Source organism: Pteronotus mesoamericanus, unplaced genomic scaffold (genome assembly GCF_021234165.1).
Source record: "Pteronotus mesoamericanus isolate MK-2021 breed Mesoamerican mustached bat unplaced genomic scaffold, CSHL_Meso_final scaffold_85, whole genome shotgun sequence".
NCBI lineage: Eukaryota > Metazoa > Chordata > Mammalia > Chiroptera > Mormoopidae > Pteronotus > Pteronotus mesoamericanus.
Window position 1 is genome coordinate 16,231,048 of NW_026555329.1, and position 19,499 is coordinate 16,250,546.

Below are 19,499 nucleotides of genomic sequence, written 5' to 3' on the forward strand. Positions count from 1 at the left end.
GGATATGTTTTTGTTAGACATTTTTGTGAGGTAATTTCCTACCCATCTTTCCCCCTGTACTCTAATTTGGGTGCTGTGAGGATAGTGTTGGTATTTGGGGTTTTTCATGTGAGCTGCAAGCATGTGGCCTTTGCAATTAGTCATAATGTTGAGAGTGGGGACCAGGGAGAAAACCAGAGAAACAGAGTCTTCCTGTTTCACACACAGATGAAGGTACCTTGGGTGACATTTATCTGTTTTCCTGTGCTCTCATTTTTGGTCTGCGTAGTTATGTTTCCACTTCGTGTGTTTCTGATTTGTGCTGAGGTCATGAAACTCAGTATGATTTCAAAAATACTACCTGAGGGGGCTGCCACCCCTTTCCCACTCGAGCTTTCTGTCACCACACTCCTTCTGAACTTGAGAACTTCCTTTGTATGTCAGTTTTCACTCACTGAAAACTCCCTGGGTCAGAATCCCAGAGCTCATTGGTTCAGGATCAGTTTTCCCAAGGAATGTTTTCCCAGGGGGCAGAGGGCTTTCATTTGTGAACGCTTGGGCAGCGCTGGGCAGACATGCCCAGCTGTTCTGGCTTCTTGGCCATCCTGCCATGGCGCCCACAGCCAAGAGCTGTGCCAGGCTGCCAGCGGGTCCTCTGACCTCGGAAACCCTCAAAACTACCAAAGCTTAAATACCAGTTTATAGATGAGATCTCTGAAGGGAAAGTAGTGTTGAGAAAACACCTTAGCCTGTGGGCCAGGCGTCTCCAGCCCAATAATCTGTAAGTAATAAATTCTATGACCTTGGGCACATGTCTTTTCCTCATCTGTAAAATGAGTGAGAGGAGACGATCTCTGAGATCCCTTTCAGTTGGGTGTGATTGTTCTCTTAGGGCATCTCTTTGGTTCCCAGACAGGAAAGCAGGAAAACATGGTTGGGAAATGGCAAGCCGAGGAGTTTTGCCAAATCATAGGCTTCCCTGAAGGCAGTGTTGATGAAAGGCTGCATTAGAACTTGGTAGAGGTCCTGATACCACTATATGGGTTATTACTACTCAGTCATCAGAGGGAGCCATTGATGATTTTGAGTGATAATATCACAGCTGAACTGAGCAAAGGTATAGAGTGATGGGGCGGGGGTGGGGGGGATCGCCTTTTATGGAGTGCCAGCAGGCTTGCCAATGGGCAAATGCCAAAGGGTCACCATGTCACAAATTTGTCATCAGGGTTCCAAAAAACTTCAAATTGTAGATGGAGATTTGAGAATCTTCCCAGATGAGATTGGAACCATGATAATAAATAAGATCTCCTACAGAGAAGGAGGGAAGGAAGACAGGATGGCTTAGGAGGAAACCGTATGGCAACTGGAATTGGAAGACGCAGCAGGGAATGTATTGTTAAGAAGCTAGGAAGACAGCTAAGAGAGCCACTTCATGAGGACTCTCAGGAGATGACAGCATTTCCAGAGTGGGCAACAGGGCAAAGTGGTACAGAGGCAGAGGCCTGAGAAAAGGAGGTTAGAATTGGCTGGGAGGATCTCACTGGTAACCTTCGAGAGGCAACTCTAGTGTTCGGTGGTGATAGGAACTTGATTACAGGAAGGCAAAAAAGAACGGTGGCACACAGAGTGCGACTGCACTGAAGAGAAAGAAGCCAGAGCAGTAGTGGGAAGTGGGGTGGGGGGAGCCAGCAGCATCGAGCCGAGCCGAGCCGAGGCTGACTGCTGTTGGTTTGCGCACGTGTCTCCTGGGGCCAGGAGGAGCAGCCTTAGAGAACGAGAGACTGCAGGCGCTGGGGCTGAGTGGTGGTGAGGTCAGAGCAGGCTCCCAAAAGGATGGGGAGAGCAGAGAGAAGATTCATCTTGGAAAGGAAGAGGGAACGCGTGGAGGGTCCTAGGGTTGGAGGCCGAGAGGTGAGAATTGGAGTACATCATCTGTTGGCCTTTACTTTTACAGTAACGGCTGTGGTTGGGTTATCTGACATAAATGTGAACATGGAGACTTGAGAGCTTTCAAGAGCCTGAAGGGGGCTTGAATTAGTATCTGTGGGTTTGACACCCAAGGGCTGAACGACCTTGGTTCGCCCTTTAGGACAAGAGCAGGATAGGGTGCCATAACCCTGGAGCAATCACTTCGGGGACTTCAGAAAATCAGCTGTGACTTCAGTTGTATACCTCTTACTAGGGCTTCTCGCAAAGAGCTTATCATCTCTCTGTGTGTGTCCCCGTTTTCTCACAGTGCAGTTGAATTACTTCCAGCAAAAAGGATAGCATGATTCTTAAGAGCCAACTGACTAGTGTTAGTTTACAAGTCTCGACGTGTCTGGTGACAGACCTAAACCGGTCCTTTTCTGCTTGTAATTAAGCTTTTCTTACAAGTTATGTATGTATAGTAATCTCAAGCATCTTAATTATCAGGGCAATAATTGGGAGGTTTCCCTGTTTTCTGGTTCAAGTCAGTGCCAGTTTCATTGCTCTTAGCTAAGTAATAAGTTCTCTTAAAATAGAAAATGTCCACTTTGTAGCCTGCTTTTGCTGTTAAAAACCGGGACACTAAGCAATAGGCCAAATTCAATTGTAGACCTCAGACTTTATTTTGAACTAGCTCTAGACAATATCATCCTCACCATGGATCCTTTTCTTATTTTTGTCACTAAGTGTGTGTTAGTCAGAAATCTTTTGGTTGGAAGTTATAGAACCCGTCTCAGAATAGTTTAGCTTTAAAATTAAAAAGAAAAGGAATGAACATAGTGGGTATCAGTCCATGGAACAGCAGTAGACTGACTGGCTTCAAGCAAGGCTGGATGCAGGGGCTGAGGCAGTGTCATCAGGAGCCTCTCTCCAACTTTTGATGCTCTTTCTCTCTGTGCTTGGCTCCCTCGTCACTACAGTCCTGGAAACTGTGTCTTTACAACTTGGAATCCCCAAGAAAGAAAGAACATCTTCCCTCCAGCTTCCATACACCAAACTCAGGGAAACCTCTGGCCTGTGCCCACCCCGGAGCCGGTCACAGGTCCACCTGGGAAGAGGCAACAGGAGGCTCTAAGTGGTGTCTAACTAGGATCACATGAGGAAGGTGTTTTCTGAAAGGGAAAACAAGAAAAGGAGGAAAGGGATGCTAAGTTAGCCAAACTCCCAGAAGTCTACTCTAAATACCATCCATCACACAAAACCTAAACAGTCAAAACAGAGAACTTTTCCAGTCTGTGGTGGTTTGGGCAGGGTCAAAGTGTATTATTTGTTGTTATTAATGCTAGTCGTGATCTTCCCTGGATTGACATCTGGAGGAAAGCAGGGATGCCCCTCCCCCCACCCAGAGCTTGACTTAGCAGAGAGAGGGGGCTGTAATGTGACTTCAGGAGGAACACCCATAACTGTCAGTGTTCGTTTAAAGTTATCTGTTCTTCTGGGTCTGCACATCGATTTGAATGGGCTCCATTAAAATGGATCTGGTTCAGCAACCATCTGGTTTCTGTCAGGCCAGAAAAGTAAACCATGCAAAAAGGCTTGGGCATTTCAGTCCCACCTGAAAGTAGGAAGGATAGATATTTGCGAGGCTGTACGTAGAAAGGGCGATGCCCAGAGAGGCTGAGAGAAGGAGGGCGGGAGGGCGCGCGCCCAGATCTCCTCACCGCACACCTACAGGTTACATCTTGGTGCAGATTTCTGCAATAACAATAAGAATGCTTAAATTAGACAGTTGTCCGACTAAAGTGTTATTTTGCCACTGTTTCTAAACCACAGTAATAGGAGAGTGACTGGCCTCCTCCTTCCCTGATTTATAGCCAGTCCGCTCAGCACATCAAAAATCCCCACAATCTGTAGATCTTTATATAGAAACTGTGGTTAAAAATAGATCCAGTAAATCTGACAGAGATAAACTTTTCTTTAAAAAAAAAGCCTTCACTTAATAATTATCTCATTTATTTGAGGAAAACCTGTTAAACTCACTTAATATGACAGTATCAGAATTGCAGTGTAGCTCTGATAAAATATAAACTGTCATTGTTCCCTCTCTTCAGGACTTAAAACAAAAACACTTGCAGTTGCCTGGTGGCAGTTATCTACCACAACAAAGCCACAGTTGATAAAACCATCAGCCCTTGGTTTTCAAAATATGTAGAAAACCCAACATAAGGCCTTGTTCCAGGATTTCTGGTAGTAACGCCCTGTTCTCCTTGTGTTCACTGTTCAGTGTTTTGTCCATGTTCATATTTTAAGAATGGCTCTCTTCCTTAAAACCCTCCTTCTGGACCAACAGTCAAGTTCTTTCTTTTTGAGCTTCCTGACAATACTCTGAGGCAGGCATTATTAATATTATCATTTTATATGTGAGAAAACAGAGGCTCCAAGGGGTTATAAGGGTCTTGCTACAACCACACAGCAGGTCAACGGTGGTCCCGGGCCTCCCCGCTGGTCTCGCGCTCACCCCCAGCCTCCAGGGCTGTCTCCAGCCTGCGGAGCTCATCATCTAGGTAGTCCTATGATTTGCCCTGTTTTCCTGTCAGCCTTTCCGTGTTGCCCTCAGGCAAACCAGACCCACCTTTGCTTTATGCAGTCGGGTTGCAGCAAAGGAGAAAGGAAGCAAGGACACCTCTATGTTTGTAGTTGGACTTCTTGACATCCTCTGCTGCCCTGTCCTTCCCTGGGCCAGCCAAGGCATGGGGCAGGTCCTCTCCCACCCTGGATGGCATGGGAGCGGACCTGCCCCATGGCATAGGGATGCCACGTTGTGTGCTGGCTGTGGATTTAGGGCTTGTGTGGGAGGATGTTCAGGAAGCTACCCAGACAAGGAACTAAGATCTCCATCATGCCTTCCATCCTGGTTTTGTTTCATATCTGAGAAATGTTTGGGAGGTAACTTTGCTTTTTATATTAAGGTAAAGCCAAAACCCTACAATTTTTGTGGTAACTATTTCCATGCCATTCTGATGATGCTCAGAAACTGCACTTGCTTTGAAAAGGGATGAGGGACAATGGGACTAGAAATGTCATTCTGAGATTTCTTAAGAGAAATTATAATGGGATTAATTTATATCTTGTTAACATCTAGACGTGGCCCAGTCTGTCCCACCCCAGCACCCCTGGGGGTTGATTCCTGAGGGTGGTGATGGGTTTTGCACTCTCTTTTACTTTGATCAGCTTGCCTGGGCCCGAGGGCAGAGTCCACGGAACTGGAAGGTGCTGACAAAGATGACCTGCTGCTGCTGAATGAGATCTTCAATGCTTCCTCCCTGGACGAGGGCGAGTTCAGCAAGGAGTGGGCTGCTGTGTTTGGAGACAGTCGGCTGAAGGAGCCGGCACTCGCCGCGGCCCCAGGAGAGCCAGACCCCAAGCCCCAGGCAGGCTCAGGATTCCTTCCTTCGCAGCTTTTAGACCAAAACATGAAAGACTTACAGGCCTCGCTGCAAGGTACGTACTACAGGGATTGAACTGAGGGTTTTTTTGTTGGTTTGTTCTTTCTTAGTTTTCTTTTGTTTTGTTTTTAATCCAAAGGCCTATTTCTTTTGTCTTTGTCTTTCTCGTTTGTTTTCTGATTTTTGTTTCATATCTAGTGTCTTTTTGGCTTATGTTTCTTATTCATTTTTATAATTTTCTTTTTACATCCAGTGACTTTTTAGCTGAAATCTTAGACTCACATCCTAGCTTTAAGATGTTGCAGGGCTTAAAATCTACTCCTCCTCTTAAAGCTCTCCCTTTGTTAACAGTCTCTATCCATAAAAGGCAAGAAGGGCGGTTCTTGGTCTTATTGTCTTTGGGTTTTACGCATGCCTGTGGGGTGCTGGAGAGGATCAGATTGTCTCTGCAGTCACGGCCCTGTCGCTTGGCCATTGCTGCTGGGCAGTCACCCTAGCTGAGTCCCCTTGTACACTCCCGCGGGACACAGTTCTCCACACCCCCGTAGACATGCCTTATTTCTGAGCGCCCACTGACAGGACACTGGGCTTCTTAACTCTTCCCACACTAATTTGCTCTTGCTCTTGCTCTTGCTCGCTCCCCATTCTGGCCCACCCTGACCCTGAGTGTGCCCTGAGCTCAACTGTCTTATTCCTGCTGGAAGCACATGGTCCCGCAGTCCTATGCATCCTTAGCCACAGCAGGAAGAGCTTCCACACCAACCACAGGGGTCAGAAGCACCGGTGAGGGTTCTAGGCATGTGGGGGCTCGCCGGCAGCCTACGTGCTGGTTGAGAATTGCTGGCCTGGGAACCGCGTGGATGGAGGATGCAGAAAGTAAGCCTCTGGTTGAAATTTAAATATTTAAGTTTGAGCCTCTTATCAACCAGACCTTGGGAAGGAAACCATTTTCTAGCATTTCAACGCTTTTTTTCCTCCTTTCATGTTGCTTTAATCGTGAGATAGTATTAAGAGATTCTCAAATTGTTTTGGTTTTTCCATGAATTTAGACTTATCTCCTTCATAAACACCTTGTTTATCTGGCACTTAAAACTGAGAACAAACGGCAGAGCCGGAATGATTAAGTAATTATGTGCTATTAAAAAAACCTTAGCTCGTTGGAGATGAGATCATGGACATGCCAAGAGTTGGTGGGCAAGACAAGAAACTCTTCTCTTTTTTATGAAACACATCATCCCTTTTATCTTTCTTCGTGAGTCCTGTTTCATGGCCATCACATTTATTTTCAGAAACGGAGTTAGAGATAAGAGGGATAAGTGAAATCCAAAAATACTTTTCTGCCCCCGGTTTCACCTCTGAGTTTCACTGCCTCTCTCACCAAGCTCCAGATAAGCAATGGCAGGGATGACTTGATGTCACCCCACCCACCTGTGGTGGAGGTGCTAACGGGCTGCAGGAGAGGCGGGCGGCCAGAGTGGCATCCACAGCTCAGCCCTCCATCCAGCTCTGCTGCAGGATGAGCCCCGCTCAAGCCCCACGTTTTGGAGTCACCACAGAGCTCGATGATGGCGGGGATCCTGCTTAGCCAGGGTGGCTGTGTCACACCCTTGTGCGTGCCCCACTCTGAGAAGCCAGAGCTCCAGGCCCTTTTCCTGAGCAGGCAGGGTGAGATGTCAGCTCTCAGGGGCCCTGGAGCCATGCCCAGGAGCTGTGACAGCAGCAGTGACCCAGGGCTTTGCGCTTCAGCCTTGTCCCAAGTCCAAGGGGAAGGCACAAAAAGGCACACTTGGTTCTAAGGAAGGAGGTGTTCTGACAGCAGAGAGAGATGCAAGCTCTACTACGGAAAGAGAAAAAGAGGTCCGCCAAGGGAGGCCAATTACTTCTCGGACAAACAGTCTCTGTTAGGCTGCCACCCTACTCACACTTTGGCAGGTGTTTCATTCATTCAATAAATATTTATTGGGTACTTCTGAGTGCCAGGCACTCGGACTCATCTGAGGACAAAGCAAGGCTTCTGCTGCCCTGAAACTCACATTCTCATGGAGAGAAGGTGATGGGCATGATAAAGAAGCAAATAACACTGGAGGTTTGAAACTGATTGATGGTATGGAGGAAAGAAAAAGTACAGTTTTGGCAGTCCTTAAAAAAAAAAAGAACAAAGAAAAAGTAAAGCCAGGGCATAGGGAGCGTGGCGGGGCGGCAGGGTAGGGCAGGCTGCCGAACTAGGTTCTTATTAGGAAGAGGAGATCGGAGTCAAGACTTGCAGGAGGTGAGAAAATTAGCCATGTGGAGATCCCGGCAGAGGGACCCCCTGTGCCAATAACAAAGGGAAGGACAAGTCCGCCCGGTGTGGCCCGGGATCTGCGGCAGGGCCTTGTGATTGGAGCCCACAGAGCAAATGGGAGAGGCACTCAGGGAAGAGATGGAGGCTGGGCCACCCAGGGCCTCGTAGCCTTTGGAAGAACTTGGGACCCATCACAGCATATTGGGCCAAGCATGACCATGGTCTGCGTTACCATTTAAAAGGATCATCTGACTGCTACAAGTTCCCTTTCCTCTGCTGCAGTTCTTTGTAACCTCTGAGTTACCCCGTTTCCTTTGCATGCCAACAGCTACAAACTGAATGTCCATGGAACTCAAAATGACAGGGGAAAAAAGTGCAACTTAAGTGTCTGGAAGGGGAAGTCCATTCGGCTTCCACCATACCAGCAGACTCCCAGCGGGGGCTCCCACAATTCCACCCTGATGCTGCCGCCTGACTCAGGGACCTGTTGGGACATGTGGTACCAATAAACAACAGGCTCCCTGCTTCGATGATTGATCCTGTAATGCACTTACATCCACATTCTATGCTTTGTTCAGGACTCCCCTCACCCCCCCCCAAAAAAAGGAGTAAAAGACAGGAGTTGGCTGTAGATTTTTCAACCATACTCTACAAGTATCTGTCTATATACATGAATTGCAAAAGCATCTAAATGACTGTGACACTTTTGATACCTCCTATTGAAACTGCTTTCCCTAATTAGCCACATCATCTCAAAAACCAAATTAAGTAAACCACTGAAATAATTAAATAGTCAAACTAAACATGGAGTAGAAAAGCTCATTGGCTTATCTGCTCAAACGGAAACAAACAGTGGGGAATGCAGAGCTGTTTGTATCCTGCAAACCTCCTCTCACTGGTTCTGCAACAATTGCTCAGGCCCTTCATATTCTCTGGGCCCTTTGCCTTCCTGTGTGTAAAAGGAGGTGTTAATATGCCTCACTAAATAATGTATGAGGAGCGACCCAAGTCATCCAAAGGTGCACCGTCTTCCCACAGGCCAGTTTTATCTTCTCATCTTTATCTTCTTATCTTTATCCTGGGTTGACCCCCACTTCAGAGGTGCTGAGGTCTGAGATTGTGATTCTGTGAATCCGCCATTAGCAGCTGGTAAACCGGCCGTTACCAGCATGCCATGTGGCCCATGCTGAGCCACACACTGTCCTGTGTGCTCAGGTGTTAACTTAATCCTCACGACACTCTTCTGGGGCAGGTGCTGTCACTGTCTACCTCCATTGTATGGCCCAGGAAACTGAGGTATAGAGTGGCTGCCTCATTTAACGAATATCATACAGCTGGTAGGAGGCAGGCTGGATTTTGACCCTGAATCTTCTAGCTGGGAAACCTGTGCCTTTAACTACTTAGTACCATGTCTCCGATGGCAGACATGACTCCGCAGGAGGCCTCTCCCTGGATGCTTCCAGGGGAGCAGCACTGACACTGATTAACCTGATTATCACAGAGAAAGGATGTGGGTATAGGGAGACAAGGTCCCTGTCAACTACAGGAGTTGGTGGGGGATGTTCTAGAGGCGACTGTTTGAAGTTAAGATTGTCCACAAAGTTGTTGCCTATACTCCCAGCCGCTGACATGCTCACTTGTACGTACACCTGCCGGGTGCCGCTGCCGTCCTCACTCTCTGTGAGGGCCAGGTGGAGCTGTGTCCTCAGGGTCAGTGTGTCAAGATGGCTGAGGTGGAGGCCCTGGTGGGTACCTCAGTTAATTAGAGCATCATCCTGATACGTCAAGGTGGTGGGTTCGATCCCCAATCATGGTATATACAAAAAGCAACCAATGAATGCCTAAATAATGGAACAACATATCGATGTTTCTCTCCACAGCAGCCTCAGGGCTCTCCCACATACTGCACCCCCACCCCTATCTCTCCCCCTTCCCCTCTTGTGCATTCCCCCCCCCTTCTCCCCATCCTCTGCTGCCTCCCCTCTTCTCTTGGGCCTCTGGGGGAATAGAAAGGAAAGGGAATTTAGTATGAGAACCTTTATATCCCACCCCACGCCCCATTTTAAGCCGTAGGAGAGCAAAACAAAGCAACTTATATTTAGGATCAAATTGTGCTGAAAATTTGAATAAAGAGTGACTTTTAGCCACGATTTCTAAGTTTCTAAAGTCCCAGCATGATAGGGCCTGGGGCTTTCTGTGTCATATAGTGATGAGAAAATTGTATCTTCCTGAGGCCTCTTGGAGTGAGTAGGAAGAGAGCCAGCAGAGAGGCGGCCTGAGGGGAGACAAGGCCAGGCCGACTGGCCTCGTCCGGCATTCCTCTCTGTCCTCCACCGCCATCCAAAGTGCAATTTAGAAACAGGCACTGATGCTCGCAATGCGTGCACCAGGACATCTTTTAATTTAGAATTCTGCAAACAGAAGTCAGGGGTCTGGTCCCCGATTCTCACAGATGCACAGCTCTGTGTTCCTTCCAGATAGTCTTTTGTTTCACCCAATTCCAAGGTGCTCTTGCCACCTGGGTGGGTTTCCATTGAAGACCAATGCAATGTTAAGCTTTGGTTTATCTCAAATGCACCTTTCCTCGCCCAGAGGTATCCGTGGCTTAGACTGGCTCCAGGCGACTGGACATCCTGGGGCTCAAGTGGAATCCTCTGAAGGAGAAGACTGAGGCATATTTAGAGATCATTTGAAGGTGGAGCAGGCACTCTCATCGTGAGCAGATGGAATTGCTTGTTCCGTCAAAGAGGCAGCACTGTCCAGGCCTTTCTCTGAGGAGCCGCCACAGGCCTTGGATATGTCTCTGCAGGATCTGAGTGGCCCCGCCAGCCCATGCAAGGACCCCTGATGGCCATCTTGCAGCCCCTCATTTGATAGGCGAGGCAGTCAAGGCATCCCAAGTTGTGGCAGTTCGTCATGTAAGGTCTGAGCTCCTCAGCTTTGCTCACAAGGTCCTGTAGAATGTGGCCCCGGCCTCGTGGCTAAAAGGGCCACCCCTCCCACACCGTTCCCTGACGGAAGGACATTGTTCTGCCCAACAACCCTGTCTTATGTCCATAAGCCGGGCTCCTGCCCTGTCAGATTTCAGGGCCTTGGCACATGTTCTCCCCTCCCTGCCAAGCACACTGCCCACCTACCCAGCCATGGTGCTTCCGCGAAGGGGGTCAACTTCGCATCCATCTGCTTCTCCGCTTCAGTGTTGTCTCATCCAGGGAGCCTTCTCGGACTCCGCCCTTTGCCCCGGGTCAGGTGTCTGCTCTCTGTGTTCCTGTCACACCTCAGCCTTGAGCATTCCTCTTGTCTCACTTCATTGTAAAATTGATTTCATTTTCTGTCTCTTGCTTTAGGTTGTCATGGTCAGGGCTCATGTTTGCGTTGCTCACCATCACATTCCAGAACATAGCTCAGTGTCTAGAGTACGATAGAGGCTTAAAAAGCAGTGGGTGGAAGGATGGCAAGGAGGGAGGGAAAGCGCAACGAACACTGAACTACTAGATTAAAAGAAAAACAATCCCGAGGTGTGAACTTGGCCCTGATGACTGCTGAGCTGTCCGAAGGCCCGGATTCAGCATAGTTAGTTTAAGGGCCGGCTCTCCAGCCTCTGGACTCGCTGGCTTCACCTACAAATCCCGTTTTGTCCATACAACAACCTGACAAGGCAGGGATTTTATCCACCTTTGCAGGTGGGGACACTGGGGCCCAGAGCCGGGAACTGCGCCAGCAGCCCGGTGCTTGTCCGTCACGGCCGGGGTGTTGCCGCCGTCCCCTCACTGCCCGGCCAGCAGCAGAGCTCCGCGGGCCCTGATGACCGGCCCAGCCTGGGCTTCACCAACCCGGCTGGTGAAATTACACCCTCCGTAAAGCGCTCCTTTGCATGGTGTTATTTTGGCTTCGCTTGCAGCTGTAGCTGGCCGGTGTTATTTCTGGCTGATTTGTATTTTCCCTTATGTAAGTAAAGGAGGCAGGATTGCTCCAATAAAATTTTATGTGTGTTTCCTGCAAGTGGGTAGCACAGCTGACGTATCAAAGGAGCCGAGAGCTAGGATAGTCATTTTGCTCACAGAGCTCTGGGCGCTCACTGCCCCCAGCCTTCACCACCCCTGTCCTGACACAGTTGCTCTGAGATGGGAAGACGTCTTTCCAGCCACACCTTCCTATTAAAAATGCCTCAGCCAACTAGCACCAAGTGGAGAATTGATGGCAATTACAGGAATATTAGCAACACTAAGTTCTTTTTAAATGGAATTTTTTTTCTGACAGAAACTGGGACGTTGAAAATCCAGCTTAGCACTCTGTCCATAATTACCCACATTGCACCCTTCCCCTAAATAATTCCCAAAGTGATATGATTGAGGGTGAAATTGCAGCTGAGCTTAGTATTTGCTTTTAAAATTTTTTAAAATAATAGCTAGTGTCACAGCCGCACCATTTCTTCCTCTCATGCACATATAGTCAGATTGTTAGACTGATGCATAATAGCTGTTCTGAGCAGAAAATGGGACCAGGCAACCTGGCTGTTGTTTCTTCTCACACCACGGGACAAGTGACTACTGACACCCTGTGTCTTTGTGAAAATTCTGGAGTAGACAGTCTCCATCATCGTAGTTCCCAAAGAGGGGTACCTTTAGACTCATCCTCCTTCATGTCCTCTGCTACCGCCTGTGTGGTTCATGAGGTGAGCAAAATTCAAAAATCCCGTTTTTACAAAGGAATCCAGTTAGAAGACATTTATTGTCCTTATGAAGGAATCTGCCATTACAATCCTTTAAATGATAGGCTTGAAAATAGGATTTGTCTTCCTGGCACTTTTACAGTATGACTTGATATACAGACATTTTATTTACGTGTAACTTTTTGGGAATGTGCCCATCACACAAAGCACGGGGAGCTCCGTCTTGACTGGCCTCCTTTAGGAACATCTTCCGTTTTGCACTCTGAAAAAGGCAATGCGTTGAACCTGCCTCTTCCTTCCAGTGTTCTCTGTAGCCATTTTTTAAAAATGAGTGTGGTGCATATTTCTGAAATGGGAGGGATTATCTTGTTGTGTTCCCACCATACAAGTGGCATCCAGAAGGCAGGGAGGGGTGACTGCCCTACCTCCCACCTGGCTCTTCTCTGAGTCGGTTCCGGTTCTCTCTGGAAGCATGGGCCTCCCTGCGCTCAGAGAGCTTGACAAAATGGAAGAGCTTAAAGCTGCAAGACCTGGGGAAACGGTGGGGTTCTGAAGCGGACCCCTCTGTTTCCTAGGACAGGCTGTCTCCTTGTCCTGGCTCTGACTTTAGCCAAGAGGACCCTGATTCTGACGGAGAGAGAGACCTTTTATGTTGCTCCCCAAACTTACACTTGCTGGATGATCACTAAGGGTTTGTTGTAACCGTTTCCGGGGATTCTGACTCAGGTCAGGGTTGGCCCCGTGGCCTTGCACTGCTGGCCAGCTCCCGGGCGGTGGGTGGCGCACACGGCTGGTGTAGGCCCCACGTGGTGAGACCTCTGCTCTGACAGACTGAGGCCTGGCCGGCTGCGGTGCTGCACTGAGCACAAGCAGGTCTTAACTACGCTTGGTGCCCAGGAGAGGGCTGTAGGGAAAAGGTAAAATTTACCCAGTTAGATTCTCCCTCTTTCAGCTTTCTTTGGCACACAATGGAACCACAGTTTTAACTTCCCACATCTACGGCTGTTTGATGTGATTTGGGTTGAGAAGCAAAATGCTCGTGGGCCAATTTCCTAGGAACCAGGGAACTTGTGCTACTCCCAGATGACACCAAATAGTGTTCTTTTTTTTTTTTTTTCAAACCAGTTTATTGAACTATAATTTCTATACCATAAAATTCACCCATTGTAAGAGGACAGACAGTTGATGGATTTCTGGTAAATTTATATTATGCAACCATTACACCAGAGTCCAGTGTTAGAACATTTCCATCATCCCATAAAGTCTCCTCAAAATCTGGTGCTTTTGATTGTTTATGAAGTACGTTAACTACATGTTCAAGTACCTTTCCAATGAATGGCAATACTTTTTAAAAGCCCATATATGTTGTCATTGTTTCAGAGCCAATAAATTGGTCAGAGGCCCCGTTTCATTAGTCATTCATTAGTCTACATAGAGAAGTTTGTATGCCACTTGCCTAAAATGAAACAATTCACCCAGTGAGTATTTTCACATCTACTGTGCCAAGCATTGCTTTGCCATCTCTTAATGCATCAAAAGTGTACTTCTCATGGTTTAAAAGAGTCCTTCCATAGCGTATCTCAATCCAACAACCATCATGTGTGAGGCATTGCACTAAAGGATATAAAGATGAATAGTCCCCACCTTCAAGGGGCTCACAACTCTAGAAGCAGAGACAAAAATACAAACTAATAAGTAGAGTATGATTCTATAATCAAGTCCCTTATTAGAATGGCAGCAGGAACACACAGCAATAAGTTCTATCATTTATGTAACATACAATGAGTGGCTTTCTTGATCCAGAAACTGATTTCACTGCCATGCGAACCTGATGTGCCATGACGGCCTTCTCAGAAACCAAAACTTTTCTGTCAAAAACACTGTGACCAGAGCATCCCAGTAGAAGCATCCAGTTTTAACCCTGAGGGACCCAGCATCGTTGGATGGTCTGTGTCTCACAGTAAGAATCAACCATGGACCAGTTCTGCAGCAGGAATTTTGGAGCACACTGAAGAAACAGTTTCTTGTCTCTGAGGAGACAGGACTTTCATGCAAAGAATTAAAGCAGTTGTACAAAGAAGCATATGGTAAAATGCCGGGACTGCTGGATGCTCTTAGTCATCACCGGCAGGCAGAGCACAAGGGGCATTATAGGATGTTGGGCTCTACAAGCTAAACGCCGTTGTGTGGGACCAGCACCAAGGTAAGGGGCCTTTCTTTCCCCTCATATTTGGGCTGGACTGCCGTTCATTTATCTGCATTAAGGAAATTTCCCACTTTAGATTAACTGTATAGAAAAATGAACCGGATCATAATAGGAGTAGAGAAGAGCTGTGGTTTGCTAATTTCAGGACTACAATTAATGGTGTTCACCTTTTCACACTTTTTCTGTTCGTGACAGACAAACAAGGCACTTGATTACCTTGGAACACTGCTGATCATCTTTGGTGTGACCGTGAAGTGATGTTATTTGGGGGGGCAAAAATGGGCTTAAAGCTAAAAGCAAAAATGCTTTAACCTCAGCAATTTCTCCTTTGTTTTTCAAAATCCAACCTTTCCCCTAGTTTTCCATAGTTTTGAGCCAGGCATGGTTACCTCTACCTGATCTCCCCTGGAGAAGAGAAAGGTCTCGTCACACCACCCTCTTCCCCGCCCTCGGAGGCCACTGCAGTTGAGAGGCACGTCTGCCCAGCAACAGCCAGCGCGGTGGGGCTGCTCTTCCCGAGATCTAACAACCCCTGGTTTTGAACATTAGGCTGGTCAGAGAGCAATGTTTGTCCTCTTACGCCATGGCCAGCACCAAAGGCACTCAGTTCGAATGACCACAGCCCTGTAGTGAAAGGTTTTATCCCCTCAAAATGACCATCACCTTCCTTGCCGCCAACCTAACACAATTTTCTGTCTGTCTTTACTGATTTCTATTTGAGCATCTGCTACGCAGGGTGGAGCATTGTACGTGATCCTCAATATTACATTCTGACTTCTTTTTTCTGGCTTTTAATGTTCTAATTCATAATTCCCTCTATCGAATCTACTGAGGAGGAATCAAATGTCTGCCTCCATGTGACTGGTTGCTCCCCAAGATTGGGTGGAAAGAGCAAGACAGGAAAGGCCACAGAGGTGTTCTATCTTTAGCTGAAGGTACCCCCGCGACCACCAAAAAGGCATTTAATTAGTGCTCCTCATGGAGAGCCAGAGACAGCCTTTCAAGCTCTTGAGGTCTGTTCTCTTTTGAAAGAAGCCCCGGAGAACATCCACTCGCCTGAAGCTCTCTTGTCTGCATTTGCAGCTCTCTCTTCTTGGGTCATCACCCACTTTCCCTGGGTTGACCACAGGAAGTAGCTGTTATCATGAAAAAGCATTCCCATGGTGTTCTTGTAGGTGTTGTGCAAAGAATTGCATCTGGTTTTCCCTGCGACAGCAGAGGCCTGGGGCGCGTGAGGGTTGCACCAAAGCACAGGCACCTGGCTCCTCGGCAGGGCCACGCCCGCTCTTGGAGGGACCCTCTAAGGCCTTTGCAGAGGTTAGGAGGAAGGGGGAGTGTGTAGTATATTTTCACTGGAGCTGTCTTTAAGATATCTTGATATTCTCTATCAAGCATAGACTAATCCTAAATCAGTCTTGCTGCATACAGTTTCTTTGTGTAACCTCCTACATGACTGAAGAAAGTGACTCCTTTTCTCTTTTTTTCAGGTGTTCCCCACCCCCAAGCAAACTATACTGAGATGTCTCAAGTCTCGGTTTATCATAATCAAAATAACTCAGTTTATCATACCCAGTGCCTTGAGGGCTAACTGTACAAGGAATTCAATTAATGTCTCACAATAATTACTTGGATATTACAAACTAGCCTTGCTTACAGTAGTGTTAGCTGTATAATAAATGCATTGATTTTCTCACTAAAAAGTAATATATTGTGAAGGGATTAGTGACAGAACGTGTATGAATGACCCATGGACATGGACAGTAGCATGGAGGTGACTGTGGGAGCGGGAGCAGGCGGGGTGGAGGGGGGCAAAGGGGGGACATTGGGACAACTGTCATAGCATAAACAACAAAACATTTAAATTTAAAAAAAAGGAACACATCGCCCGGGCCAGGTGGCTCAGTTGGTTGGAGCACCATCCCATGCACTGAAAGTGTGAGGGTTCAAATCCCAGTCAGGGCACGTACCTAGGTTGCAGGTTTGATCCCCAGTCAGGGTGTGTACGAGGAGGAGAGACAGCCAATCAATGTGTCTCTCTCTCTCCACCCACCCTTGTTTAAAATCAATAAGTATATCCTTGAGTAAGGATTACAAAATGCAAGTAATATATCTACCAGAGATTTTGGGGGTGGGGGGAAGACAGAATCAGAAGTATAACATGATCAGTGCACTGCCAACAGTTGCCATTTTAATGAAAAGATCGAAGGTCCTGCTCTGGTGGGGACAGTCCCACCAATTCCCCCCATCAATCTAATATAACCACTTCTAGCAACTTGTCCCACCCATGTTTTCTGAGACTCCTTTTGGCCAGATGGCAAGCACATTCCTAGCTGCTCTTAGCTAGAAGGATAACCTGTCAAAGAGACATTTTCTTGGTGCTTTTGATACTCCTGCCTGTTGGAGAAGGAAAAAACGCATGGGTCACCCAAGCCAATGAACTTAGATTCTCATGTGGAATGATTTAGATAAAGATGAGCCCCCACCTTATTTAGAAATCACTTGCATCAGGCACTCTTGAAAATGTTCTCCTCATCTGGGAAACAATTTGGCTCCGTAATTGTGGTATTCAGGAAGTGAGGGCAGGTGGTTCAGTGTAGGCAGCTGAAGAGAACAGTCCAGTGAGGCTGAAGGGGATGGGCCGATTTAGAGCCAGTGGGGGAACGGGAGGCATGTCAGGGGCTCCTTCCCCTGCCTGATGGAGAGGGTTGAGGAGGGCAGTGACCCTGAGCGCCCAGGCCGAGGCTCCAACCCCGTTCTGGGCCTATAGCTCTGAAGCCCTAAAGAGTGGCCACAATACTTCTTGTGACCGCGCAGGGTGGGAAAGGTCCCTTCAGTGGACACTGGAAGGCACCTCGCTTCCTCAGCCATGCAGTCTGATTTCTGAAATAACTAGGCTATTTCCTGCCTGTGGTGGAATGGCAAGGTATGAGGTTTTAGGTAACTCCGTGGACTGGGGACACCACAGGAGTGGGGTGCGGGTGGGGTTTAACACGAGAGCTCCATCTTTCCTGAGCTTTAAGCTTGAGAAATGTGATTCGGCCAGCAAGCAGAGGGACCTGGAATTCCCTGACTAGTTTTACTGATCTTGGAGGAGGCAGGTGGTGTAAAAAGAGAGAAAGAGAGTCATCGATTTGTTGTTCAGCTTACTTACCCATTCATTGGTTGGTTGCTTGTATGTGCCCTGACCAGGGATCAAATCTGCAACCCTGGTGTATCGGGACAACACTCTAACCAACCGAGCTACATGGCCAGGGCCCCACTTAGTTCTGGAGGTGAAGTGCAGTGGTCTCTGATGGAGCATATGCTCTCTTCAAGATGAGTGTGGCGGCACAGGCAGCACAGTGACGCGGGGTGTTTGGAGGTGGCTGAGCTGATGTTTCCTCTTCTCTCCCCAGAGCCTGCTAAGCCTGCCTCGGACCTGACTGCCTGGTTCAGCCTCTTTGCTGACCTCGACCCGTTATCAAATCCTGACGCCATTGGGAAAACTGATAAAGAACATGAATTGCTCAATGCCTGAGTCTGCAGGCTCCAGGAGGGAGCCCACACGCCATTCCTCAGCGACACGCCTGGGGGCGTGCAGAAGGGTGACGTGATCAGAATTCTGTTTTACTATTAACGTGCCATTTTAATAAAATGAAAGGGTCAATGACCCTGTTTATATTGGTATAATTATTTACTCTTATTTGGTATAAAGGAATTTAGTGTATTCTCCCTGTGGATCTAACAATACAGGATTGTCTAGGAGCAGGTTCCAGGCTGGCTGTTCTCCTGCCGAAAACCCCATCGTGGCTGCTGATGTGTCACTGGGCTACTGTGAGATCCAAGTTCAAATCGTAAACCTACTTTGTATTAGGTTTAAATAATGTGTCTTCAGCCTCAGAGGCAGTGGGAGGCTGGCGAAGCTGAAACGCCTCCTCTTATACCCTCTGCCTCTGTCCCCTGTGGGGGAGGCTGCAGGGAGACCCCCTCTGCCTGCCAAGCCACCTCCCGACGAGCTCCGGACGAAGCTCCAGCCAACCAAAGACACTGTGCTCAGCTCCTTCCCAGTGGCCACGAGCGGAGGAGCTGGGCTGGTCTCTGCTGCATGAACCTGTCTATGGAAAGGAGATCCCAGTGTCAAAAGCATGTATTTCTGGAGTCCTTTGTGACATTAACTGTTTTTTTTTAATTAAATGGAAAAGATATTTGACATGCAAAGTCAAGTTAATAATGTGTTGTGGGGACACAGTTGGGGCGGTGCTGTGGGGGCAGGCAGGGACTGGACAGGGACAGAGCAGGGGGGCCAGTTGCACCTGCATGAAGCTGCTGCCAGGACCCCGTGCAGCCCCCGGGTACAGCGGCCGGGGAGGAGGGCCTGGACTTTTGTTGGCTTGGCAGGGATGGGAGAAACAGTTTTGCATGTGGGAACATAAGTGGCTTAGACACTCCACAGTGGTCGAAAGCCCAGAGCTGGTGCCTCTCCTCTCCTCCCTTGTGACCTGTGGCATGCTAACTGAGAGGCCACACACATCTGCAGAAGCCTGCACACGGCCCTTTCGATGAGCCAGTGGCCCTGACTAAGGGTAGAATTGATGCTTAGCCAGGCAATGGTCCTATGAGCTCAGCCGGGCCAGAGAGGCCTCTTCCCTCCTGTGGCCTCAGTCCCCAGCTCTGAAAGGGTCTCCCCGAAACCCACAGGAATGTTGGCCTCCCCCGGCTGCCTGTGCTTTGCCCCCATGGAAAGGCCCAGCCCCAGCAGTGGCCACTGTCCTCTCCATGACAGCCTGGGGGACAGGAGACAGGGATAGTGGAAGGTGGTCTCTTTTTCCCACATGGGAAGAAGCCTGGGACTCCATGTTAAGTGGCAGGCGTAGCTGTGTCACTTCCCGGCTGGCAGGGGCTGTCCTGGGAGTCTCATTTGTTTAGCAGTTCCTCAGCCTGGCCTTCTTAGTCTTGGAGGTCACCCAGATAGATCCCCAGGGCCCCCGCCTGGTTACCCTCCCTCAGGCGCACAGGAGGGCTCGC

The 19,499-nt window shown here is 48.3% G+C and overlaps 1 protein-coding gene across 2 annotated transcripts in view; it reads left to right on the forward strand.

Moving 5' to 3' along the window:
- ICA1 (islet cell autoantigen 1) overlaps positions 1–18,667 on the forward strand; it is a 136,122-nt gene extending 117,455 nt beyond the window's left edge. For both annotated transcript variants that reach the window (XM_054563910.1, XM_054563911.1), the window contains exons 13-14: positions 5,119–5,388; positions 17,891–18,667. In XM_054563910.1, coding sequence (XP_054419885.1) covers positions 5,119–5,388; positions 17,891–18,012 — 392 coding nt within the window. In that variant the 3' untranslated portion in view covers positions 18,013–18,667. The remainder of the gene's footprint in view (positions 1–5,118; positions 5,389–17,890) is intronic.
- The last annotated feature ends 832 nt before the right edge of the window (positions 18,668–19,499 follow it).